The sequence below is a fragment of the Zea mays genome, chromosome 1 (genome assembly GCF_902167145.1).
Source record: "Zea mays cultivar B73 chromosome 1, Zm-B73-REFERENCE-NAM-5.0, whole genome shotgun sequence".
Lineage (NCBI taxonomy): Eukaryota > Viridiplantae > Streptophyta > Magnoliopsida > Poales > Poaceae > Zea > Zea mays.
Genome location: NC_050096.1, coordinates 267817533 through 267842038, shown reverse-complemented (window position 1 = coordinate 267842038; position 24506 = coordinate 267817533). Strand labels below are relative to the sequence as shown.

At 48.7% G+C, this 24506-nt stretch overlaps 1 protein-coding gene across 1 annotated transcript; it reads left to right on the top strand.

Moving 5' to 3' along the window:
- Positions 1–8912: 8912 nt before the first annotated feature.
- LOC100276950 (F1N21.17) lies at positions 8913–23447 on the top strand. The gene is made up of 2 exons (NM_001150638.2): positions 8913–9606; positions 23186–23447. Exon 1 carries the CDS (start codon positions 9313–9315, stop codon positions 9592–9594), a length of 282 nt encoding a protein of 93 aa, NP_001144110.1. The 5' UTR covers positions 8913–9312; the 3' UTR covers positions 9595–9606; positions 23186–23447.
- The last annotated feature ends 1059 nt before the right edge of the window (positions 23448–24506 follow it).

Here is a 24506-nt window from a genome sequence, read left to right as displayed (position 1 = left end):
TAAAGTAGGATCAGCTTTTTCGACTTTGAATCCATTAGTGATAAGGAAATCTCTAAGGCATTCATACCATGCTCTTGGGGCTTGCTTGAGCCCATAAAGCGCCTTAGAGAGTTTATATACATGGTTAGGGTACTCACTATCTTCAAAGCTGGGAGGTTGCTCAACATAGACCTCTTCCTTGATTGGTCCATTGAGAAAGGCACTCTTCACATCCATTTGATAAAGCTTGAAGCCATGGTAAGTAGCATAGGCCAATAATATACGAATTGACTCAAGCCTAGCTACGGGTGCATAGGTTTCACCGAAATCCAAACCTTCGACTTGGGAGTATCCCTTGGCCACAAGTCGAGCTTTGTTCCTTGTCACCACACCATGCTCATCTTGCTTGTTGCGGAAAACCCATTTGGTTCCTACAACATTTTGATTAGGACGTGGAACCAAATGCCATACCTCATTCCTAGTGAAGTTGTTGAGCTCCTCTTGCATCGCCACCACCCAATCCGAATCTTGAAGTGCTTCCTCTACCCTGTGTGGCTCAATAGAGGAAACAAAAGAGTAATGCTCACAAAAATGTGCAACACGAGATCTAGTGGTTACCCCCTTATGAATATCGCCAAGGATGGTGTCGACGGGGTGATCTCGTTGGATTGCTTGGTGGACTCTTGGGTGTGGCGGCCTTTGTTCTTCATCCTCCTTGTCTTGATCATTTGCATCTCCCCCTTGATCATTGCCGTCATCTTGAGGTGGCTCATTTGATTGATCTTCTCCTTCATCAACTTGAGCCTCATCCTCATTTTGAGTTGGTGGGGATGCTTGCGTGGAGGAGGATGGTTGATCTTGTGCATTGGGAGGCTCTTCGGATTCTTTAGGACACACATCCCCAATGGACATGTTCCTTAGCGCGATGCACGGTGCCTCTTCAATATCTATCTCATCAAGATCAACTTGCTCTACTTGAGAGCCGTTAGTCTCATCAAACACAACGTCACAAGAAACTTCAACTTGTCCAGAGGACTTGTTAAAGACTCTATATGCCCTTGTGTTTGAATCATATCCTAGTAAAAAGCCTTCTACAATCTTAGGAGCAAATTTAGATTTTCTTCCTCTTTTAACAAGAATAAAGCATTTGCTACCAAAGACTCTAAAATATGAAATATTGGGCTTTTTACCAGTTAGGAGTTCGTATGATGTCTTCTTGAGGATTCGGTGAAGATATAACCGGTTGATGGCGTAGCAAGCGGTGTTGACTGCCTTGGCCCAAAACCGATCCGAAGTCTTGTACTCATCAAGCATGGTTCTTGCCATGTCCAATAGAGTTCTATTCTTCCTCTCCACTACACCATTTTGTTGTGGGGTGTAGGGATAAGAGAACTCATGCTCGATGCCCTCCTCTTCAAGGAAGCCTTCGATTTGTGCGTTCTTGAACTCTGTCCCGTTGTCGCTTCTAATTTTCTTGATCCTTAAGCCGAACTCGTTTTGAGCCCGTCTCAAGAATCCCTTTAAGGTCTCTTGGGTATGAGATTTTTCTTGCAAAAAGAACACCCAAGTGAAGCGAGAATAATCATCCACAATAACTAGACAGTACTTACTCCCGCCGATGCTTATGTAAGCAATCGGGCCGAATAGGTCCATGTGTAGGAGCTCCAGTGGCCTGTCGGTCGTCATGATGTTCTTGTGTGGATGATGGGCACCAACTTGCTTCCCTGCTTGGCATGCGCTACAAATCCTGTCTTTCTCAAAATGAACATTTGTTAATCCTAAAATGTGTTCCCCCTTTAGAAGCTTATGAAGATTCTTCATCCCAACATGTGCTAGTCGGCGGTGCCAGAGCCAACCCATGTTAGTCTTAGCAATTAAGCATGTGTCGAGTTCAGCTCTATCAAAATCTACTAAGTATAGCTGACTCTCTAACACACCCTTAAATGCTATTGAATCATCACTTCTTCTAAAGACAGTGACACCTACATCAGTAAAGAGACAGTTGTAGCCCATTTTGCATAATTGAGATACAAAAAGCAAATTGTAATCTAAAGAATCTACAAGAAAAACATTGGAAATGGAATGGTCAGGTGATATAGCAATTTTACCCAATCCTTTGACCAAACCTTGATTTCCATCCCCGAATGTGATAGTTCGTTGGGGATCTTGGTTTTTCTCGTAGGAGGAGAACATCTTCTTCTCCCCTGTCATGTGGTTAGTGCCCCCGCTGTCGATAATCCAACTTGAGCCCCCGGATGCATAAACCTACAAAACAAGTTTAGTTCTTGACTTTAGGTACCCAAATGGTTTTGGGTCCTTTGGCATTAGAAACAAGAACTTTGGGTACCCAAACACAAGTCTTTGACCCCTTGTGTTTGCCCCCAACATACTTGGCAACTACCTTGCCGGATTTGTTAGTCAAAACATAAGATGCATCCAAAGTTTTAAATGAGATGTCATGGTCATTTGATGCACTAGGAGTTTTCTTCTTAGGCAACTTAGCATGGGTTGGTTGCCTAGAGCTAGATGTCTCACCCTTATACATGAAAGCATGGTTAGGGCCAGAGTGAGACTTCCTAGAATGAATTCTCCTAATTTTGCTCTCAGGGTAGCCGGCAGGGTACAAAATGTAACCCTCGTTATCCTGAGGCATGGGAGCTTTGCCCTTAACAAAATTAGATAACTTCTTAGGAGGGGCATTAATTTTGACATTGCCTCCCTGTTGGAAGCCAATGCCATCCTTAATGCCAGGGTGTCTCCCTCTATAGAGCATGCTTCTAGCAAATTTAAATTTTTCATTTTCTAAGTCATGCTCGGCAATCTTAGCATCTAGTTTTGCTATATGATCATTTTGTTGTTTAATTAAAGCCATGTGATCATGAATAGCATTAACATCAACATCTCTACATCTAGTACAAATAGAAGTGTGCTCAACGGTAGATGTAGAGGGTTTGCAAGATTTTAATTCTACAACCTTAGCATGTAGAATATCATTTTTAGTTCTAAGGTCGGAAATAGTAACATTGCAGACATCAAAATCCTTAGCCTTAGCAAGCAATTTTTCATTCTCAATCCTAAGGCTAGTAAGAGAAATGTTTAATTCTTCAATCCTAGCAAGCAAATCATTATTATCATTTCTAGGATTGGGAATTGAAACATCACAAACATGAGAATCAACCTTAGCATTTAAACTAGCATTTTCATTTCTAAGGTTGTCAATGGTCTCATGGCAAGTGCTTAGCTCACTAGATAATTTTTCACATTTCTCAACTTCTAGAGCATAAGCATTTTTAACTCTAACATGCTTCTTGTTTTCTTTAATAAGGAAGTCCTCTTGGGAGTCCAAGAGATCATCCTTCTCATGGATGGCACTAATTAATTCATTTAATTTCTCCTTTTGTTGCATGTTTAAGTTGGCAAAAAGAGTGCGCAAGTTATCTTCCTCATCACTAGCATTTTCATCACTAGAGGATTCATATCTAGTGGAGGATTTAGATTTAACCTTCTTCTTTTTGCCGTCCTTTGCCATGAGGCACTTGTGGCCGACGTTGGGGAAGAGAAGTCCCTTGGTGACGGCGATGTTGGCGGCGTCCTCGTCGTCGGAGGAGTCGCTAGAGCTTTCGTCGGAGTCCCACTCTCGACAAACATGGGCATCGCCGCCCTTCTTCTTGTAGTATCTCTTCTTCTCCTTTCTCCTTCCCTTCTTGTCGTCGCCCCTGTCACTGTCACTAGATATAGGACATTTTGCAATAAAATGACCGGGCTTACCACATTTGTAACACACTTTCTTAGAGCGGGGTTTGTAGTCCTTCCCCCTTCTTTGTTTGAGGATTTGGCGGAAGCTCTTGATGACGAGCGCCATTTCCTCATTGTCGAGCTTGGAGGCATCGATTGGTTGTCTACTTGGTGTAGACTCCTCCTTCTCCTCCGTCGCCTTGAATGCAACCGGTTGGGCTTCGGATGTGGAGGGACCGTCAAGCTCGTTGATCTTTCGTGAGCCCTTGATCATAAATTCAAAGATCACAAAATTCCCGATTACTTCCTCGGGAGTCATTAGTGTATATCTTGGATTGCCACGAATTAATTGTACTTGAGTAGGGTTAAGGAAAATAAGAGATTTAGAATAACCTTAACCACCTCGTGGGCATCCCACTTTTTGCTCCTGAGGTTGCGCACTTGGTTCACCAAGGTTTTGAGCCGGTTGTACATGTCTTGTGGCTCCTCCCCTTGGCGTAGACGGAAGCGACCGAGCTCCCCCTCGATCGTTTCCCGCTTGGTGATTTTGGTGAGGTCATCACCCTCGTGCGCCGTCTTGAGCACGTCCCAAACTTCCTTGGCGCTTTTTAGTCCTTGCACCTTGTTGTACTCCTCCCTACTTAGAGAGGTGAGGAGTATGGTTGTGGCTTGGGAGTTGAAGTGCTCGATTTGGGCCACTTCGTCCTCATCATAATCCTCATCCCCTACGGATGGTATCTGTGCTCCAAACTCAACAACATTCCATATACTCTTGTGGAGTGAGGTTAGATGAAATTTCATTAAATCACTCCACCTAGCATAATCTTCACCGTCAAAGGTTGGCGGTTTGCCTAATGGAACGGAAAGTAATGGAGTATGTCTAGAAGTACGAGGATAATGTAAGGGGATCTTACTAAACTTCTTACGCTCATGACGCTTAGAAGTTATGGAGGGCGCGTCGGAGCCGGAGGTAGAAGGTGATGAAGTGTCGGTCTCGTAGTAGACCACCTTCCTCATCCTTTTTATTTTGTCGCCACTCCGATGCGATTTGTGAGAAGAAGTCTTCTTCTCCTTCTTCTTCTCCTTGTTGTGGGACTCTCCCGATGAAGCCTTCCCGTGGCTTGTAGCGGGCTTGTCGCCGGTCTCCATCTCCTTCTTGGCGAGTTCTCCCGACATCACTTCGAGCGGTTAGGCTCTAATGAAGCACCGGGCTCTGATACCAATTGAAAGTCGCCTAGAGGGGGGGGTGAATAGGGCTAAACTGAAATTCTCAAAAATAATCACAACTACAAGCCGGGTTAGCGTTAGAAATATAATCGAGTCCGCGAGAGAGGGTGCAAAACAAATCGCAAGCGAATAAGGAGTGAGACACGTGGATTTGTTTTACCGAGGTTCGGTTCTCACAAACCTACTCCCCGTTGAGGTGGTCACAAAGACCGGGTCTCTTTCAACCCTTTCCCTCTCTCAAACGGTCCCTCGGACCGAGTGAGCTTTTCTTCTCAATCACTTGGAACACAAAGTTCCCACAAGGACCACCACAAGATTGGTGTCTCTTGCCTCAATTACAAGTGAATTTGATCGCAATAAAGAATCAAAGAAAGAAGAAAGCAATCCAAACGCAAGAGCTCGAAAGAACACAAGCAAATCTCTCTCACTAATCACTAGGGCGTTGTGTGGAGTTTGGAGAGGATTTGATCACTTAGGTGTGTCTAGAATTGAATGCTAGAGCTCTTGTAAGTAGTTGAAGTGGGAAAACTTGGATAACTTGAATGTGGGGTGGTTGGGGATATTTATAGCCCCAACCACCAAACTAGCCGTTTGGTGGTGGCTGACTGTCGTATGGTGCACCGGACAGTCCGGTGCACACCGTACATGTCCGGTGCGCCAGCCACGTCACCAAGGCCGTTGGGTTCCGACCGTTGGAGCTCTGTCTTCTGGGCCCGCCTGGATGTCCGGTGTACACCGGACAGGTACTATAGATTGTCCGGTGCACCATCTCGCGCGTGCCTGACTTCTGCGTGCTTCTGGCGCGCATTAAATGCGCCTGCAGGTGACCGTTGGCGCGAAGTAGCTGTTGCTCTGCTGGTTCACCGGACAGTCCGGTGAATTATAGCGGAGCAAATTCCCGAAGCCGGTGAGTTCCAGAGCCGCTCTTCCCTGGGGCACCGGACACTGTCCGGTGAATTATAGCGGAGCGCCTCTGGATTTTCCCGAAGGTGAAGAGTTCAGCGTGAAGTCCCCTGGTGCACCGGACACTGTCCGGTGGCACACCGGACAATCCGGTGCGCCAGACCAGGGCACACTTCGGTTATCCCTTTGCTCTTTTGTTGAACCCAATACTTGGTCTTTTTATTGGCTAAGTGTGAACCTTTGGCACCTGTATAACTTATACACTAGAGCAAACTAGTTAGTCCAATTTATTTGTGTTGGGCAATTCAACCACCAAAATTATTTAGGAACTAGGTGTAAGCCTAATTCCCTTTCAAAAAGAAAACTAACAATGAGAATGGGAAGAAAAGTATTCGGGGAAAGTTCAAGTGTCCAAACTGTGGTGAATTAGGGCACAGGAAAGCAAGCTACAAATGTCCATTTAATGGCACAAAGAAAAGGTAATGGATGTATTGTGTTATTATTTGTGATATTTTCTATTATTTACTCTATGTGCTAATTTTTGTAAAACAGGAAGAGAAGGCCTAGGAAAAATTCTACTAAAGGCTGGCTCCCGAAAGATGTATCTGAGTCATCACAATAGGTTGTCAAAGAGAGTCAAGCACATCTCACAATGACACAAGCTGATGTAGCAGTTGTTGAAAGACCTTCACCACCAGAAGAACGTATAGTTTGAGTTCTAGTTAAAAAGATCACACCTAGGAAGAAGAATGTTTGAGTAATGTGATGAACTTGTGTGGTGTATGCCATTTGTATGACATTATGGTCTTTGTGTCATGAACTTGTGGATGTGTCATGAACTTGTGTTCTATCTGTATGGCATTATGGTATTGTGTTCTATTGTGTTCTATGTCTCCAGCTATTATGTGAGAACTGAGAATTGTCATGCTCTCTTTGAAAACTGACAATAGCCAACAGATAGAAAACAAGATATATCCCAGATATTGCACAAACACCATCATACCAACAACATACAATTTGAGAACTCACAATACCCAACAGATAGTTCATTACGTGAATATAAAATGTCATGTCTTACAATAGCCAGATCCGACAATATCCAACACATGCATTACAATACTTGTCCAACTTAGTGAACACAAAAGAACTACACATGACGATATTACATAGATCTATCCCATATCTCATTGAAGCTAAGCTCCCATTTAGCACAGTGCTCACCAAGCGTCTCTGCTTCTAAAGGCCGATTCATAATTTCTCGGACACGGAATACGTTCCATACCCAGCTTCTAATACAACAGCAGGGTCCATCATCGAAAACTGGCAGTCCATTGAAGTGATATCTAGAATTTCAACCAATTCATCCATTGACCGAGCAACTTGCGTCATCATGAAACCATCTACAACATCCTCATCTATGTAGCAGAAAGATGCAATATCTTGTAGTTTCTTAGTTGTAGCTTGCATTTGAGACATAACATAGTCGAGTGCATCTGCAAGTTTTTTGTTCATCTGCAAAAAATTACACAAATATCATCATACATTGCATAGGGAACAACTACTACGTTTTGTGTATTTGTATGTGGAAATCTGCAGCTGGCATATATCAGGCCTCGACTTTTTTGGACAATAACATCAAGTGCCACAACAAAGAACCTGCACTATGAACTGGCAACAAATAGCCATATGCACCATCACTAGCCTCAGTACCATCGCTGGCCTCACTACAATCACTTACCACCGAAAAGAACAACCCTCAATTTTTTGGACAAAAAACATCAAGTGTACCATACAATTGAATATTTTCAAAGAACCAGCAACAAACAACCATATACACCATAACTAGCCTCGGTAACATCACTGGCCTCAATACAATCACTTGCCACAGCAAAGAACAACCCTCAGCTATTTTTGAAAAAAACATCAAGTGTAGCATACACTTCAATATTTTCAAAGAAAGCATCATAGGGCAAAGCAACTATGAACTATCTCACATGTATCACAAGCCTCAAGAACAGTGTTGCTACAAATCTCAAGAACAGGTGTCACAACATTAAAACAACACTCAGGTTATCAAAAATCCATCACAGGGCTCCTACAAACCACATGACACAAATATCAGAAAGCACCATACTATATCATTACACCCCAAATTGCATCACATGGCACCAGATTGATTCACATTGCATGTTTACGGCCCAAATTGCCTCACAAGGCACCATTTCATTCAGTTAAGTTTTCAGAACACAAACCTGAGAGTATTTGGCCAATGTCTGCTGAGCACAAATGACGGCTGCACTGGCTTGTTGATACGAACACATATCACATTTTTCCGCCTCCACAGCGGATTCAAGAACATCAAGCATCAAAACCACATGGTTACCTGCTGATGCTGTGGCGCAGAGATCGCCAGCTATCACACAGGCGGCAACAGAAGCATTGATGGTGTCACATGCTGCTTCAACGGTCGCGGAGAACTTCTAGGCACAAAGCTCAGCGGCAGATTCCATGCCGGAATCCATGGCTGTAAACCCTAGGGTTACAGAGCTAACAAGTGGAAGACGATAGGAGATCTCACCAGCGGCGGCAACACATGATCCGCCCTCGGCGCAAGGAGATCTTCGGCGAGAGAAGGGAATGGAAGCGCGTTGGGGAAATGACGAACTCGAACGAACACAGAGAACGAGAGATAGAAGACAACGCCTAGGGGAGATGTCAAGTCATACCGTGGGAGTAACGGAGCCGCAAAGAACGTAGCCAGGGCAGGACCGGCACGGGAAATATGCTAATGACAATTAGAACAGCCCTATGCTAGTTCTTCAGTTCGCGAGAGATTATAATACTATCGTTGCAATTGCTTGGATGACGGGGTCCTGCCGGAAGGAGAAGTGCAGGAACTTGTTCTCGTTGCGGTACATGTAGGGGGTGCACCTGTAGCCCCCTCGCGTGCGCCATTGCGACGAGGTCCGACGGCGTGGCGAGCCGGTTGTCCTTGGTCGGCGGCACCACCGTGTCCTTCCAAGGCCCGATGCCCACCACGTACCTTGAGGCCGGCGCTCAGGGTCTACAGAAGCCAACGAGAGGGAAATGGAGAATGAAGAAAGAGGAGATCTGGAAGGAAGAGAGGAGAGACCTCACAGGAAACCACAGTAGCGGCGGCGACACCGGCTCTGACGGGAGAAGAGAACGGCGCGCGGATGGACAACGACGAAGGATGATTAATGGTTCTCCTCAACGGCTAATAACGATTATGAGTCTATTTCAGCGGCTTCGCGTTCTCTGTATTTTCATATTATCGAAACCCTCGTCTACATCTCCGTTTCGACGAAGCCAAATCTGTCGTGTTTTATAATCCCAAAAGTCTCCACCTAAGTCACCGACTCGATACGGCAAGATCGACAGAGAGACCGACGCGCCGGCAGATCCCAAGCTCACCGGAGAGGGGGAAGAGGGCGACCGAAGGCGGCGATGGGTTTCATCATGGACTTCGCGGAGAATCTGATCCTCCGTCTGATGGAGGACCCGGACAAGCGCGACCAGGTTCGGCGGGAGCATGTCTACAAGATGAAGGAGCGGTGCGAGCGCACTAAGGCGGCGTGGAGCCTCCCTCTGCGCCCCTACGGCTTCTGGACCTTCGACCGCTTCAACTCGCAGCTCTCCTGGGATCCCCAGATCAGCCAGGCCGCCGGCCGTCGGGACCCCTACGACGACCTCATCGCCCGCCACTCTGGCTCGCCGCCGTCTTCCTGAACACCCGTTCCGGTGCGCTCCTGTTTTTCTGCTGGATAGATTTCGATGCTGTCCCGTCGTCATAGGAATTTGGGCAAATTGATTAGGGACATGACGGTTTGGTTGGTCTCAATTGCTGAGATGGTCGGATGGGTTCCTGCAGGATGCGCTTGTTATTTGGCGACAATAGATAGAGCCTTCTGCTGAGAGTTGTATTTAGACGAATTGTGCGCTGGTTCTATCTAGGGTTTATTTATCTCGCTGTTGGTCGTTGGTCGAGAGCTCTGCTGATTTTGATTTGGCCGGTAAAAATTCGGGGCGGATTACATTTGGTTCAACTATCGACGAGTTTCGTAGGTTAGGTAAGTGTTAGATTGGAGGTTGCTCTAATGCAATGAAGCGGGAGCAGTTTATGTTAGTTATCTTATCCCTTATGCTGTCTCTTTGGTGTTGGCAGCGAGTTTAAAGTAGATATTTATGTATCTTTGCGTTTCCTCAGTAGTATGCATTACGTTAAACCATGTAGACTTGTTATTTTTCAGTGCTCTTCTGTGTCTTTCTTTTGAACATGAAGTTATGTTTATTCTCAACAGTTTGCATTTCTCAGTAGGCTGCCATAGTTTGCTTAAAATACTGGGATTAAGTTTGTCCAATAACCCAGGTGCCTGAATGATGCACTTCAGGAACTAAATTCTACTTATGAATACATTTGTAGACATGTACTACATGATGGAGTAATCATGCTTTTATACCTTGGACCTTTAGTTGACATAGAAATGGCTGCTTTGAAGTTTGAATTTGACTGCTCTAATCAACATTATGTTTACAAGTTTAGCTTTATTAATTGCTGACAAATTAAACTGTGGAACTATGTAATTTTGACTGTTATGGAAAAAGTAATCCTTGACTAGTAAGTATCTTTGGTGAATTGGTGGTTTTTCAGTATGCTGTCTGGGAAATCAGATGGTTGCATTTGAATTTTCAGAGGCTGAGTTTATACATGACGATGGGGCACTTAAGTTGTAATCAATGTTGGAAGTAAATGATCTCTTCACGTTTGTGATTTATACTCCAGATGTTCGTTGTGTCAGCTGGGACGCTTTCAAACAAACTGGAATCGGTCATATTCTCATAACTACTTCTCAGTATGCGACTGATAAACTTATTGTTTTTTTTAAAAAAAGGCATGATTATGTATGTCTGTCTATCCTAACTAGAAGACTACACCACACATGGATGTAAAGACAAAAATAAACAAAAGAGTAGAAGTTACAGGGGAATTTTAGGTTATGTGGCATGTGGGTTATCTAGAGCCTGTGGCAATTGTGGGCACTCTGTGTGCACTGGTACAGAGGCAATCTCTGTCCACTACTTTTTCTTGTTTCTTATGCAGTCTTCTTGTAATATATTTGCTATAATTGCTAATGGCTTAAAGTTGACTGTCAGTCTGTGGCGCTATACCCATGCTAGATGGAGGTTTTGAGCCTAATGTGTGTTGCTTTGACTGTAGTTTTCTGTTTGAAGTGTAATGTCAGCATGACCATATATGGTTGCACCATGTGCACACCAGTATATGTGTGCTGTGTGCCAAAAACACACTTGCAGCGACTTAATGAAATTATGCCCCCCCTCCCCCACACACAGAACAGTTTGAGTGATTGAGTCACTGTTATTTGGAAAAAGTCCATTTTGCTACCCTCAACAAATCTCTTTCCCCATTTGACACCCTATACAAAATATTGACTTGATCTAGTTCTTCAAACTATTCAAATTAGTCCAATTCTTCCTGTACAAGTTGTGTTTCTATTTTTATTTTGGGATGATACATTGCATCATGTTCTATGACATTTTGATAATTTTATGTCCGTTTCTTTTAACATCTTCATATCTCAAGGGCTAGGTCTGTAGTCATGAAACTAATTGCGAAAAAAAACATGAAATGTGTTTTGTTACATATGCTACAACATCAGCTGCCACTCCACAAAATGTGTTCCTAAAACTCAATAGAACTAGTAGAAGGGAAAAAAAGACATACTGTTATGGTGGGTAAAACATATGAAAGGCGGCCCAAGCAGCCCATAGGCCAGGCCACGCCAGGAGATCAAGATTAGAGGGATAAGGATAAGTTTGTTTAGATTAGATATCAAAGGAGAAATAATAGGAGTTTGTTAGAGAATAAATAGGGGCGGCAGCAGTTTATGTGCGCCTGTACTGGACTATATAAAGTCCTTAGTTTGTACCTAGGAGGATTAGCAAAGATCAATCTAAGAAGAGTATTGCTCCTTGCCACATTCTGTCTCAGCCGTGCGCCAGCACGGCTCCCTCTCGCCTTCAATCCTCAAGGCCTCGCCCTACTACCCACTCATACAACCTCAGAAGTCGAGATCATTACAATCTAGTATCAGATATGTCAGGCCACGATGAGGAAGATAGCACGGCAGCCACTGCCCTCTAGCCGTCCCTGGCGTCCATCGTCGTGACCCTAGGTGAAGTCCAACGTCAGCTCTGCGACTTTGCCCAGCAGATGTCCTCCATCTCCTCCCATGTTGCGGCCGTCGAGGCATGTCCATCTGCATCCACGCCAGCCACTCCGCAGGACATTCCCTATGGCCTGCCTGGATACGGCGGCATCCCCAAGGTACCGGTGAACACCAATCCTTTGCCGGTCACGACACATCCTAACCCCACAACCCCCCTTCCAATCCATCGTCTACCCCTTCCTCATTCCCCATCACCACTACCATCATTCCCCTCACCACCACCGGAATATTCAGGAGCACCATTCTCGCAACTAGCGACGAGTGTTCCTCGCTTTCATCGACTGGAGTTTTCATTGTTTGATGGTAAAGAAGACCCCATTGGATGGATCAACAGATGCGAGCAATTCTTTGAAGGACAGCGTACGCTGGAAGAAGAGAAGGTGTGGCTTGCCTCATATCACATGACGGGAGTCGCTCTGACTTGGTACTGTCAACTCCAGCGCGACGAGCCACCATTGTCATGGAATTCTTTCAAGCAGTCCTGCCAGCAACGGTTTGGTCCTCCGCTGCGCAGCAACCCTCTCGGTGAATTGGCCCGGCTTCCCTTCCGGACTGAAAGAGGATGGCTGGGAAATGATTATTGGATTAATTATTGAGGGAGCCCAAGGCTCAGTACATATAGGCAAGGATGTCCCAGAAATAGGAAAGTGCTAATCTAGAGAATCAGGAAAGTGCTAATCTAGGGACACCTTGCCAATCAGATCCAATACTACCAAAAAGGGGAGAGGGGCTGCAGCCGCCACTGCTCTAGGGTTGCAGGCGACCACCCTCCTGGGCCAACCGAACACCCTAAAGGCCCATGGGCCTATACAGCATGCTAACACGCCCCCGCAGTGTGAACGTCGGTGCTTAGCCACGGACATTCAGACTGGACCGAAATTCAGTGAACACCGAAGAAGGTAGCCCCTTTGTGAAGACGTCGGCGAACTGAGATGTCGTGGGAACATGGAGAACCCGCACGGCACCCATGGCGACCTTTTCACGGATGAAGTGAAGATCTATCTCGATGTGCTTCGTTCGTTGATGTTGTACCGGGTTGGATGACATGTAGACTGCGCTGACATTGTCACAGTAGACAATAGTGGCACTGCGAAGCGGGATGTGTAGCTCGTGGAGGAGCTGTCGTAGCCAAGAAGCCTCAGCAACACCATTGGCGACAGCGCGATACTCGGCTTCTGCACTGGAGCGAGAAACAGTATTTTGACGTTTGGAGGACCAGGAGACCAAGTTGTCGCCGAGGAACACAGTGTAGCCTGACGTGGACTTACGCGTATCGGGACAGCCAGCCCAGTCAGCATCAGAGTAAACCACCAAGTCATCTTGAGTCGACGGTCGGAGATGAAGACCCAGGTGAAGAGTGCCCCGAACGTACCGAAGAATGCGCTTGAGAGCAGCCAGGTGAGGCTCTCGCGGATCATGCATATGAAGGCAGACCTGCTGCACGACGTAAGCAATGTCGGGCCGTGTGAAGGTCAAATACTGTAGGGCACCGGCAAGACTGCGGTAATCTGACGGGTCAGTGACTGGAGCGCCAGAGTCGGCAGAGATCTTGGGACTGGTGTCAACGGGCGTGGTACAAGGTTTGCATTCCGCCATGCCAGCACGGTCCAAGATATCCAACATATACTGCCGCTGAGAGAGAACCATACCATCAGAAGTGCGCTGGACCTGCATCCCCAAGAAGTGATGAAGTGCTCCCAAATCCTTCATAGCAAATTCCCGCTGGAGAGCCAGGATGACTTTCCGCAGTAGATGTGTCGAAGAGGCAGTGAGAACAATATCATCGACGTAAAGTAGTAGATAGGCAGTGTCTGAACCTTGGTGGAAGACGAACAACGAAGTGTCTGACTTGGCTTCTACGAAGTTCAGGGATACCAGGTATGTGGCGAAGCGGCTGTACCAAGCACGAGGAGCCCGTTTTAACCCATATAGTGACTTGTTCAGACGGCAGACAAAGTCCGGGTGAGCAGGGTCCTCGAATCCGGAGGGTTGAGCAGCGAACACTGTCTCTGTCAGGGTGCCGTGTAGGAATGCATTCTTGACATCGAGCTGGTGAACAGGCCATTTACGGGAGAGCGCCAGAGAGAGTACTGTGCGAACAGTTGCAGGCTTGACGACGGGACTGAAGGTTTCGGCGAAGTCAATGCCAGGGCGCTGGGTGAAGCCCCGAAGTACCCAGCGTGCCTTGTAGCGTTCCAGGGAACCATCGGCATGAAACTTATGCTTGAAGATCCACTTCCCGGTGACAGTGTTGGCGTGACTAGGACGAGGAACCAAGTCCCAAGTCTTGTTCTGAAGAAGCGCCGTATGTTCCTCCTCCATAGCGGCCCGCCAATTTGGATCGGCCAGGGCGCTGCGGAAGGTCTTCGGCACCGGAGATAAGGGCACAACGTGATAGAGGACCGGCACGCGGAAACCGTCCTTGGCCCGGGTCACCATGCGATGATGGTTAACCGTGGGAGGAACGGCGACAGCACCTCGCGGTAGAGGGCCGGGTTGTGGAGCAGCCTGCCCGGCCGGAACTGCTTCAGGTGGTGCTGCGGTGGCCGGCACTGGGCGCCTGGAGTAGACGCGCAGAACTGGATGCTGCGCGCTGGGTGGAGATGGTGCCGCGTGTGGCAACGCGGCAATGTCCTGCTGTCCCGCAGGCGTGGCCGCGCGTGGCGCGGTCTGTCCCGCAGGCGTGGCCGCGCGTGGCGCGGAGGCGGTCGGAGGTGGCACCCCGGTCGGTGAAGAGGGAGCCGCGCAGGGCGCAGGTCCCGCACGTGGAGGTACGTGGAACCCCGGGGGAACTGGAGGCGCAGGAAGAACAGCGCCACGGGAGCCTGGAGATCCTGCAGAAGACATGGTTGGCAGTCCTATAGGGGGGACTGTCAGGTTAGGGATTTCATCTAAAAAGGTGAAGTCCGCAGCTGCGGGCGGTGAGGGCTGCTCGGCGAAAGGGAAGGTGGACTCGTCGAAGATAACATGACGAGAGATGATGATTCTATTGGTGGTAGGGTCAAGACATCGGTATCCCTTATGGTGAGCAGAGTAGCCGATGAAGATGCAAAGAGCAGAACGGGGTGCAAGTTTGTGGGGAGCAGATAAGATCAAAGTTATTTGACGCCCGAGATACTGAAGTACCAAAGGGAAGACGAACATGTCGTCCTAACTGACACGCATGACATATAGGATCCAAACTTTTATTACACGCCGGAATGGCAGAAGCTAGTTTGGAGAGGGCCTCGCGACCGGGATGGCCGAGGCGACGGTGCCATAGGTGGGATGGTGCAGCACTGGCGACAAGGGAGTGAGCGACAGGCAGCTGCAAGGGGTAGAGCGGACCGGAGCTATTGCACCTGATGATCACGTTCCGCGAGAGAAGATCCTTCACAGAACAACCATAAGGGTCAAATTCCACAGAGCAATGGTTATCGATAGTAAATTGTCGAACAGAAATAAGGTTCTTGATAAGAGGAGGTGAAACAAGAACATTATTTAAAATAAGAGGACCAAGTTGCGCCTTGCCGGTGGCAGTGACGGGCAGGAGGGAACCATTACCGACAACAATTGATGTGGGAGAAGGAAATCGAGGAGGGGAGGAGTGAGAGAGGGTACCGTCATGAGAGGTCATGTGAGAGGAAGCACTGGTGTCAAGGTACCAGTCGTTGTTCACCGGTGGAGTGAGCGTCATGGTGCTGAATGTAGAGGCCAGCGAGTTTTGGTCCCAAACCGAAGTGCCAACCATAGGCTGGTATTGCAGTGGTGCCAGCTGCTGCGGCTGGAAGGCCTGCTGGACGGAGGGCGGGTAAGTCTGCTGAGGAAGATGCATCTGCTGGGCCAGCAGAGCTTGCTGCAGGGCCTGCTGTTGAGGGCCGGCGCGTCCCTGGGGAAGCGGGGACAGTGGAGGGGTCCGGGTGCCGGGCCACATTTGAATGGACCCGGTCCACGGATTGTAGACGGAGGGCCAGGTCGCGCCGGACCCAGCAGGAGCTCCAGGGGCGGAAGAGTGAGCTGAGGGAGCGCTGGGGCCTTGAGCAGGGGTGCTGCCAGCCCTGCGGTCCTTCTTTTTCTTGTGCTTTGGCTTGGGGCCGCCACCGCCGATCCGCGGAGAGCCACTGTTGGTCGCTGCAGGCTGGCGAGAAGAACCAGTGGCGACAAGAGCAGTGGAGGGGACAACAGGGTGGTGTACCATGTTGATTTCCTCGAGGAGGAGTTCGTTGCGGACGGCGGCGAAGGAGGGGAACGGGCGCCCGCGCCGGAGATGGACGCCGATGTCCTTGTAGCGCTCGTTGAGCCCACGAAGCACGTTGAGGACCAAGGTGCGGTCAGTGACGTGTTCGTTGAGGTCAGCGAGGTCGTCGGCCATCTTCTTGAAGCGCTTGCAATACTCGGTGATGGAGAGGTCTCCTTGAGCAAAGGCGCGAAATTGAGCGTCGAGGTGGAGGGCGCGAGTCTCCTGGTTGCCAAGGAAGTGGTCCTCGATGGCGAGCCAGGCCTCACGGGCGGATGCGCGGTGGTCGATCACGGCGTCGGCGAGGTCAGCGGAGACAGTGCTGTAGAGCCATGACTTGACGACGGCGTCCATCCGAGTCCAGTCAGCGAGGGCTGAGATGGAGTCGCTGCGGACGTGGTCCAGAAGCGAGTACTTGGTGACGGCGAGGAGGAATTGCTCGCGCCAACGGGGGTAGTTGCCAGCGGTGTCGAGTACCGTCGGCACCAGGTTGCGTGCGTTCTGCACGGAGACTGCCTGGGCGTGGAGATTGAGGATAGCAGCGGCCTCGTGGAGAAGCATGGCGTGGGGGACGCTCATCTCGCCGTCCGCGCGTTGCTGGTCGGCGGGATCTGCGGCGGCGGCGGCGTCGGCCCGGGCCTTGGCCGCCCGAGCAAGGGCAGCGCGGACGCGCTCTGCGGCGGCGTCGCGCTCGTTGGAGGCGTTGGCGGCGTCCTGCTCGGCGGCCTGGGCGACGGCCAGGGCGGCCTCGCGGAGGGCGCGGCGAGCCTCGGCGTCGGGCTGCGGGGGTGGATCGTCGTCTTGGCGGTGGGGGTCGGCAGGATCGACGAGGGAGAGTGGAGGTGTCCCAACCATACCGGCGCGCAGGGAGGATGCGCAGAGGTGCAGCGGAAGAGTGAGAGGGAAAGGACTAGTCCCGGTCTCGTGATACCATGAAAGAGGATGGCTGGGAAATGATTATTGGATTAATTATTGAGGGAGCCCAAGGCTCAGTACATATAGGCAAGGATGTCCCAGAAATAGGAAAGTGCTAATCTAGAGAATCAGGAAAGTGCTAATCTAGGGACACCTTGCCAATCAGATCCAATACTACCAAAAAGGGGAGAGGGGCTGCAGCCGCCACTGCTCTAGGGTTGCAGCCGACCACCCTCCTGGGCCAACTGAACACCCTAAAGGCCCATGGGCCTATACAGCATGCTAACACGGACAACCGTAGAAGACTACCAGGAAAGGTTTTGGGACCTTCTTGACCACACGACGCCCCTCACCCAGGAACAAAAAGTCCAGCTATTCACTGCAGGCCTCCCAGAACGCATCAAAATTGATGTCGAGTTGATGGCACCACGGGACCTTAATCACGCATTAAGCTTGGCACGCGCATATGAACGACGTTCTCAAGTGCTTGATGGCAACGTCATAGCAGCACCCACCAAGCCAGTGAGACCGCCCCAACGACCATCAGTTCCAATCCCAGCAACACAGCCAACAGTGCCAGCCACAGGCAATGCAGCGCAGCAGCGACCATTCAAGAAGCTCACATCTGGAGAGATGGCAGAACGCCGAAAGCTAGGGCTTTGTTACAACTGTGATGAACAATATGTTCGCGCCTTCGCGGCCATCGGTGCCCCCGGTTATTCTATTTGGAAGTAGCTGACTTCGAAGAGGATACTGCCACAGAGGAAGTTGATGAGGAGCCAGAACCAGTTATCTCTCTACATGCTCTGACAGGCATCAGATCAGAGGACACCATGCAGATTCAAGTAAAAATAAATGATAAATTGCTCACTGCATTACTGGATACAGGCTCCACACACAATTTTGTCAACCTCAACACAGCCTTGTCATTGCAATTGGAAGTCTGCTCAAGCCGAGGTCGGGTAGCTGTAGCAAATGGCGACAAGATCGACTGTCATGGCCTTGCCAACAGTCTCAGACTATGTGTGGGTCCAGATATTTTCACCATGGATGCTTATGCTATTCCACTGGATTCCTTTGACATCATCTTAGGGGTTCAGTTCCTACGCACTCTTGGTCCCATCCTTTGGGACTTAGCCAACATGAGCATGGCGTTCTGGAAGAATGGTTACCAAGTTTTGTGGAAAGTGTTGAATTCTACTCGCAGCATGATGCACAGGCCACTTTCAGCACGTGTTTCAACATCAAACCCGACACCAATGATGGACTCCCTAGTCTAGCAATTTGATGATGTTTTCTCATCCCCAACGGGTCTCCCTCCAACACGACCATGTGACCACCGCATCCACCTAATGCCAGGCACAGCACCAGTGGCGGTACGTCCTTATAGATACCCTCAGCTGCAGAAAGATGAACTGGAGGCGCAGTGTGCAGCAATGCTGAAACAGGGAACAATCCGACATAGTACATCAGCCTTCTCCGCTCCAGTCCTATTGGTTAAGAAGGCAGATAATTCTTGGCGCTTCTGCATTGACTACAGAGCCCTTAATGAGCGCACAGTGAAAGACAAGTACCCTATACCAGTAGTTGATGAGCTCCTTGATGAACTCAACGGGGCCAAGTTCTTCACCAAACTAGATCTGCGCTCAGGATACCATCAGGTACGGGTTCATTCGGATGATATTCATAAGACAGCTTTTCGGACACACCACGGCCATTTTGAATTCCTGGTCATGCCATTTGGACTTTCAAATGCGCCATCAACCTTCCAAGCCCTTATGAATGAAGTCCTGGGGTCGTACCTCCGTCGTTGTGTATTGGTATTTTTTGATGATATCCTCATCTACAGTGCATCCTGGTCTGAACACCTTCGACATGTCAAGGCGGTACTCGAAACATTGCGCAGTAACCAGCTTTTTGTCAAACAGTCCAAGTGTTCCTTTGGAGCCACCTCAGTTGCTTACTTGGGTCATGTGATTTCAGCAGACGGGGTAGCCATGGACAATAGCAAATTGGAAGCGGTCTCCTCATGGCCGGTTCCCCAATCAACACGTGGATTATGTGGCTTCTTGGGATTGGCAGGCTACTACAGAAAATTCATCAAAGATTTTGGGTCTATTGCAGCACCATTAATAGCACTACTGAAGAAAGAAGGTTTCAAGTGGGGTTTGGCTGCTGACACGGCATTCCAGGAACTCAAAAAGGCTCTTTCTACAGCCCCAGTGTTGCAGCTGCCCAACTTTGATCAAATGTTCATTGTGGACTGTGATGCTTCTGGTTCTGGATTTGGGGCGGTCCTGCATCAAGGATCTGGGCCCCTGGCATTCTTTAGTAGACCGTTTGCAGCCCGTCATGTCAAGCTCGCAGCTTATGAGCGTGAACTCATTGGTCTCGTTCAGGCAGTTCGTCACTGGCGACCATATCTCTGGGGTCGTCGATTCACAGTGCGCACATATCACTTCAGTCTAAAATTCATGCTCGACCAGAGATTGTCAACAGTGCCTCAGCATCAGTGGATCAACAAACTATTTGGGTTTGACTTTGTCGTGGAATACAGAGCAGGCCGATTCAACACAGTGGCAGATGCCTTGTCACGACGGCATGATCGCCACGTTGTCTAGCCCCACCTTCCATTTGTATGAAGAGTTGCGTCAGGAGTGCACCTCTAACCAAGACTGTCAACGCATTTGTACTCAGATCAAAGACGGCACCCTCATTGAACCATGGCGGATGGTCGATGGGCTCATTCTGCATGGCCAACAAATCTTTGTGCCGCCAAATTCATCCCTACTGCCGGCCATACTCGGTACAGCCCACTCGGCTGGTCATGGTGGAATCCAGAAAACATTACACCGACTACGGGCCGATTTTTTTGTTCCCAAAGATAGAGCCTTGGTAAGGGATTAGGTTAGGGCATGTTCAGTCTGCCAACAAAACAAAATCGAAGCTCTCCACCCAGCCGGGCTGCTGCAACCTCTTGAGGTACCCTCCCAGATTTGGTCAGACATATCCATGGACTTCATAGAAGGGCTTCCAAAGGTGCATGGAAAATCAGTTATCTTGACAATAGTAGATCGATTTTCCAAATACTCGCACTTCATTGCGTTAAGCCACCCCTATACAGCAACAAGTGTAGCCCGAGCTTTCTTTGAAGGGGTGGTTCGCCTTCACGGTTTTCCCCAGTCTATTGTCAGTGACCGTGACCCCGTCTTCACTGGGAACGTTTGGAGAACTGTTCAAACTATCAGGTGTCAAACTTCGGATGAGTACAACCTTCCATCCACAAACAGATGGACAATCAGAAGTTGTTAATAAAACCATCGCAATGTACCTCCGGTGCATCACAGGAGACTGTCCACGGGCATGGGTTGAGTGGCTACCATGGGCAGAATACTGCTACAACACAGCTTATCACTCAGCATTGCACACTACCCCATTTCGAGTAGTTTATGGCAGGGATCCTCCTCCAGTGCTTACCTACCAGCCGGGCTCAACAGCAAACCAGACAGTTGATGAAATGCTTAGTGAACGTGATCTATTCCTTAGTGAAGTTCGAGACAGGCTGCTGCAAGCACAAGAACATGCTCGGCGATTCTATGATGCACATCATCGAGACTTGGAGTTCTCAGTGGACGACTGGGTTTGGCTCCGTCTGCTCAACCGTCAAGCTCAGTCCCTGGTGCGCCGACCCAAAGGCAAGTTGGGACCTCGCGATGCTAGACCCTTCCGTATCACGGAACGAATCAGTGAGGTCGCCTACCGCCTGGAACTCCCAACGGGAGCACGCATCCATGACGTCTTTCACGTTGGTCTCCTCAAACCATATAGAGGCGTCCCACCAGTGCTACCTCCTGCTCTTCCAGCAATGGAGAATGGTCGACTGCTGCCCTCACCAGAGAAGGTGCTCAAAGCAAGAATACAACGAGGTGTCTGGCATGTTCAGGTACAATGGAGTGGAACACGGCCGATAGAAGTGTTGGGGTGAAGGCGAAGACGCCACCCTTCGCTCGATGCCTTCGCCAGCCACGCCGCACCAACGAAGACAAGACGACTGGCAGACTTACCCTTCGCCCCACGCGTCGCTGGACGAAGGCCCATGACAAGGTCGTCCCATCCCGCGGCCTCGTCAAGCATGGAGGCCCACGCGTGATCCGGCCCATTGTAACAGGCCCTGCGTGGCCGCCGCGCATTACGGGCCTAATTTGTAAAGGTTTCCCTGTAATTACAATCTGTAACCCTGCTTTATGAGAATATTCCGGGGATAACCTAGGCGCCTGAGGGCACATGCGTCCTTAACTCAGGACGCTGGGCACTCAGGTACCTATAAATACCCCCGCACAGTGCCCTTGAGAGGCTAGATTAACAGAGCTATTGCCATCTCAAGTTAAAACCCTGTCTACGTTACTTTCTCTCCCCCGTTGGATCAACTTGCCCAGGAGAGCAAGTTCCAACATTTGGCGCCTACCGTTCGTGCTACGGAAAAACCACCCGCGATGGCACCCAAGAGAGCTAGCTCGAAGGCTGACGAGGCTGCGAAGGCAGCACTGCTGGCCGAGAAAAAGGGCAAGGCCCTCGTCGACACCACGCACCAAGAGGCCACCGAAGACGACGCACTCAGCAAGAGGCAGCGCAATGAACAACCCACTTCCGAAGGCAGTCTCCGCACCTGCAGCTCTGGAGGACAACCGCAACTTCCCCCAGGCTTCGCTCCACCGGAGGGCGCGAACGTCATCGAGGACGACGAAGTCATCAGCGTCTCAGCGGAGGAGCAGCTACAGCTGCGCGCCTTGCGCATCAAGAACCGCAACCTCCAGAAGCAAAAAGAGATCCTTGAGGCCAAGCGCCAACGTGTGTCTGCACAAGCTAAGGTGCGACAGATGATACGCGACGAAGAGCAGAAGGCTCAGGAGCTCGAACAAGAGATCGCGCTCATGCAGCGCGAAGGCCACCTCGGCCTGCAACACGGCCCACCCCTACAACAGCGCACACAAGACGAAGACCTGTACTTCCCTCAGCGCGGCCACGCCATTGCAACAGTTCACGTCTTCCTACCCCCATTTTCAGCTCGAGGACGAGCTGTTCTCGGAGGAGGGGAGAGATGTTATGGTGGGTAAAACATATGAAAGGCGGCCCAAGCAGCCCATAGGCCAGGCCACGCTAGGAGATCAAGATTAGAGGGATAAGGATAAGTTTGTTTAGATTAGATATCAAAGGAAAAATAGTAGGAGTTTGTTAGAGAATAAATAGGGGCAGCAGCAGTTTATGTGCGCCTGTACTGGACTATATAAAGTCCTTAGTTTGTACCTAGGAGGATTAGCAAAGATCAATCTAAGAAGAGTATTGCTCCTTGCCACATTTTGTCTCAGCCGTGCTGGCGCACGGCTCCCTCTCGCCTTCAATCCTCAAGGCCTCGCCCTACTACCCACTCATACAACCTCAGAAGTCGAGATCATTACAGATACCATATTTAATCTGGCCTGGAAAGTTTTTTTAGAACTTTTTGTTTCATTCCTAAACCATGGAGTTGATGGGGATTGGAGGGGATTAGGAGGATTTTGACTTGTTTGGGATTTAGTCCCCATCAACCCCTCCCATTCTCCTTGGTTGCAAGAGAAACCGAACACCACCTTGGGGGGATGGGGTGAGTGGGGCCTATATTTCGTATAGGGGTTCAAAAAAGCAAAGTGAATAGTTTGAAGTAGTAAAATGGACCTTTTCCTTGTTGTTCCTAGGCTAATTATGGAATATCCTGTTCAGCCATTCATGGTATCTCTTTATCGTGCCTAACAGACTGGAAGCCGCCTACAATCTTTTTATTAACTAGTCAGCGTGAACATGCAAAACATATGTTTTTATCAAGAATCTGACGTACATGTGTGCTCCTCAAATTCCTTTATTTTGAATTTCCAGATGGCCTGATGGTTTCTTTATTTCCCTACAGATCTTTGCCCAGAAGGTCTACTTGGGCATCAATAAGAAACTCTTTCCCCTCAAACTGATTGTGGTTCCATCCTCTTCTGTCTGGAAAATGTTGTCACCAAACTACCCTATTTCCTGTTCCAGTTTGGCATGGAAGTATAAGTTGTGTACTTCTATTCTCAAGTTGTTGTCTTTGTATTATGAAATGTTTCCAATAATCAGCAGTTTTTGATGTATGGTCGTGGATCCAAAGGTGGTTCTGTGCTCGGTTTTGCTCTGTACTATGTGAGTGTTTGTTTGGAATTATAATCTGCTTATATTATATAATCTAACTTAAATAAGTTAGATTATATAATATGAGCAGATTATAATCTCAAACAAACAGCCCCTATGAATTGCTTCAGTGACCTTTACTGAGTAGTACTACCCATTTCCCTTGCTATTTTGGATACCAGTCCCCATGGTTGCAGATTTCAGTTTTTGTGAAGGGCCAATGATCAGGTGAGTCCGGAGGCGGCTGAGTCATGGGCAGTGTTTTAAATAGCGGGAAAATGAATTTATCCCTAAACTTCTAAAAACTGTAAATATCGGGATATATTGCGATATAGCTAGATATATCGGGTTAAACGACTTAACTTTTCGCTGCTAAAAAGAATATATCGGGATATATCGGCCGTTATAGCCGGCTATTTAAAACCTTGGTCATGGGTCGTCCAGCTTGTGGTCCATGTTTATGTGTGGATTCTGATAAACCATTGGAGTACAAGCACTGGACAGACCTGCGTTTCAGTATCACCGTATGTATCACTGCACACGGTTACTATCGGACCCGATGGAAAAGAACGAGATACCCCTGCGAGGCCAGAGAGCCAAGAGTACTAGTAGATGGTATTTGCAACTCTCCAATAGGAGCGCCGGTTTGGTGCATTGTTGGCTCCCATCTCCATGACCATGAGAGGCCCCCGTTGGGCATCCCTCGAGTCGGTACAGAGATCCAGTGGTGAGCATGCGCAGCGTGATTGGATGCGCATCCGGTCCAGTCTTGTCATGCGAATGTTGGAGACTCCATGTTTGGTGTTAGTGTGAAGAAATATAAGGGTAGGATAAACTGTTTAAGAATGATATCCCTAATGAAGAATGCAATGAAGTATCCCCTTATGACGGTTGATTCTTTTCTATCGAACAAAAGATAATTAGAGGAGAAAGATTGACCGGTTTCATAGGTTATATGGCCGTACTATCAAGATTCAAGAGGGGCCAAATCCTTTTGTTTAAACAATCTATAGTGCCTCTTTTGCTCATATAGATTGATACATTTGCATGAGGTCATATGTCGTGAGTTT

What these genes read in the sequence shown, in the direction of transcription:
- LOC100276950 (NM_001150638.2), top strand. Translation starts at nt 9,313, where the DNA reads ATGGGTTTCATCATGGACTTCGCGGAGAATCTGATCCTCCGTCTGATG.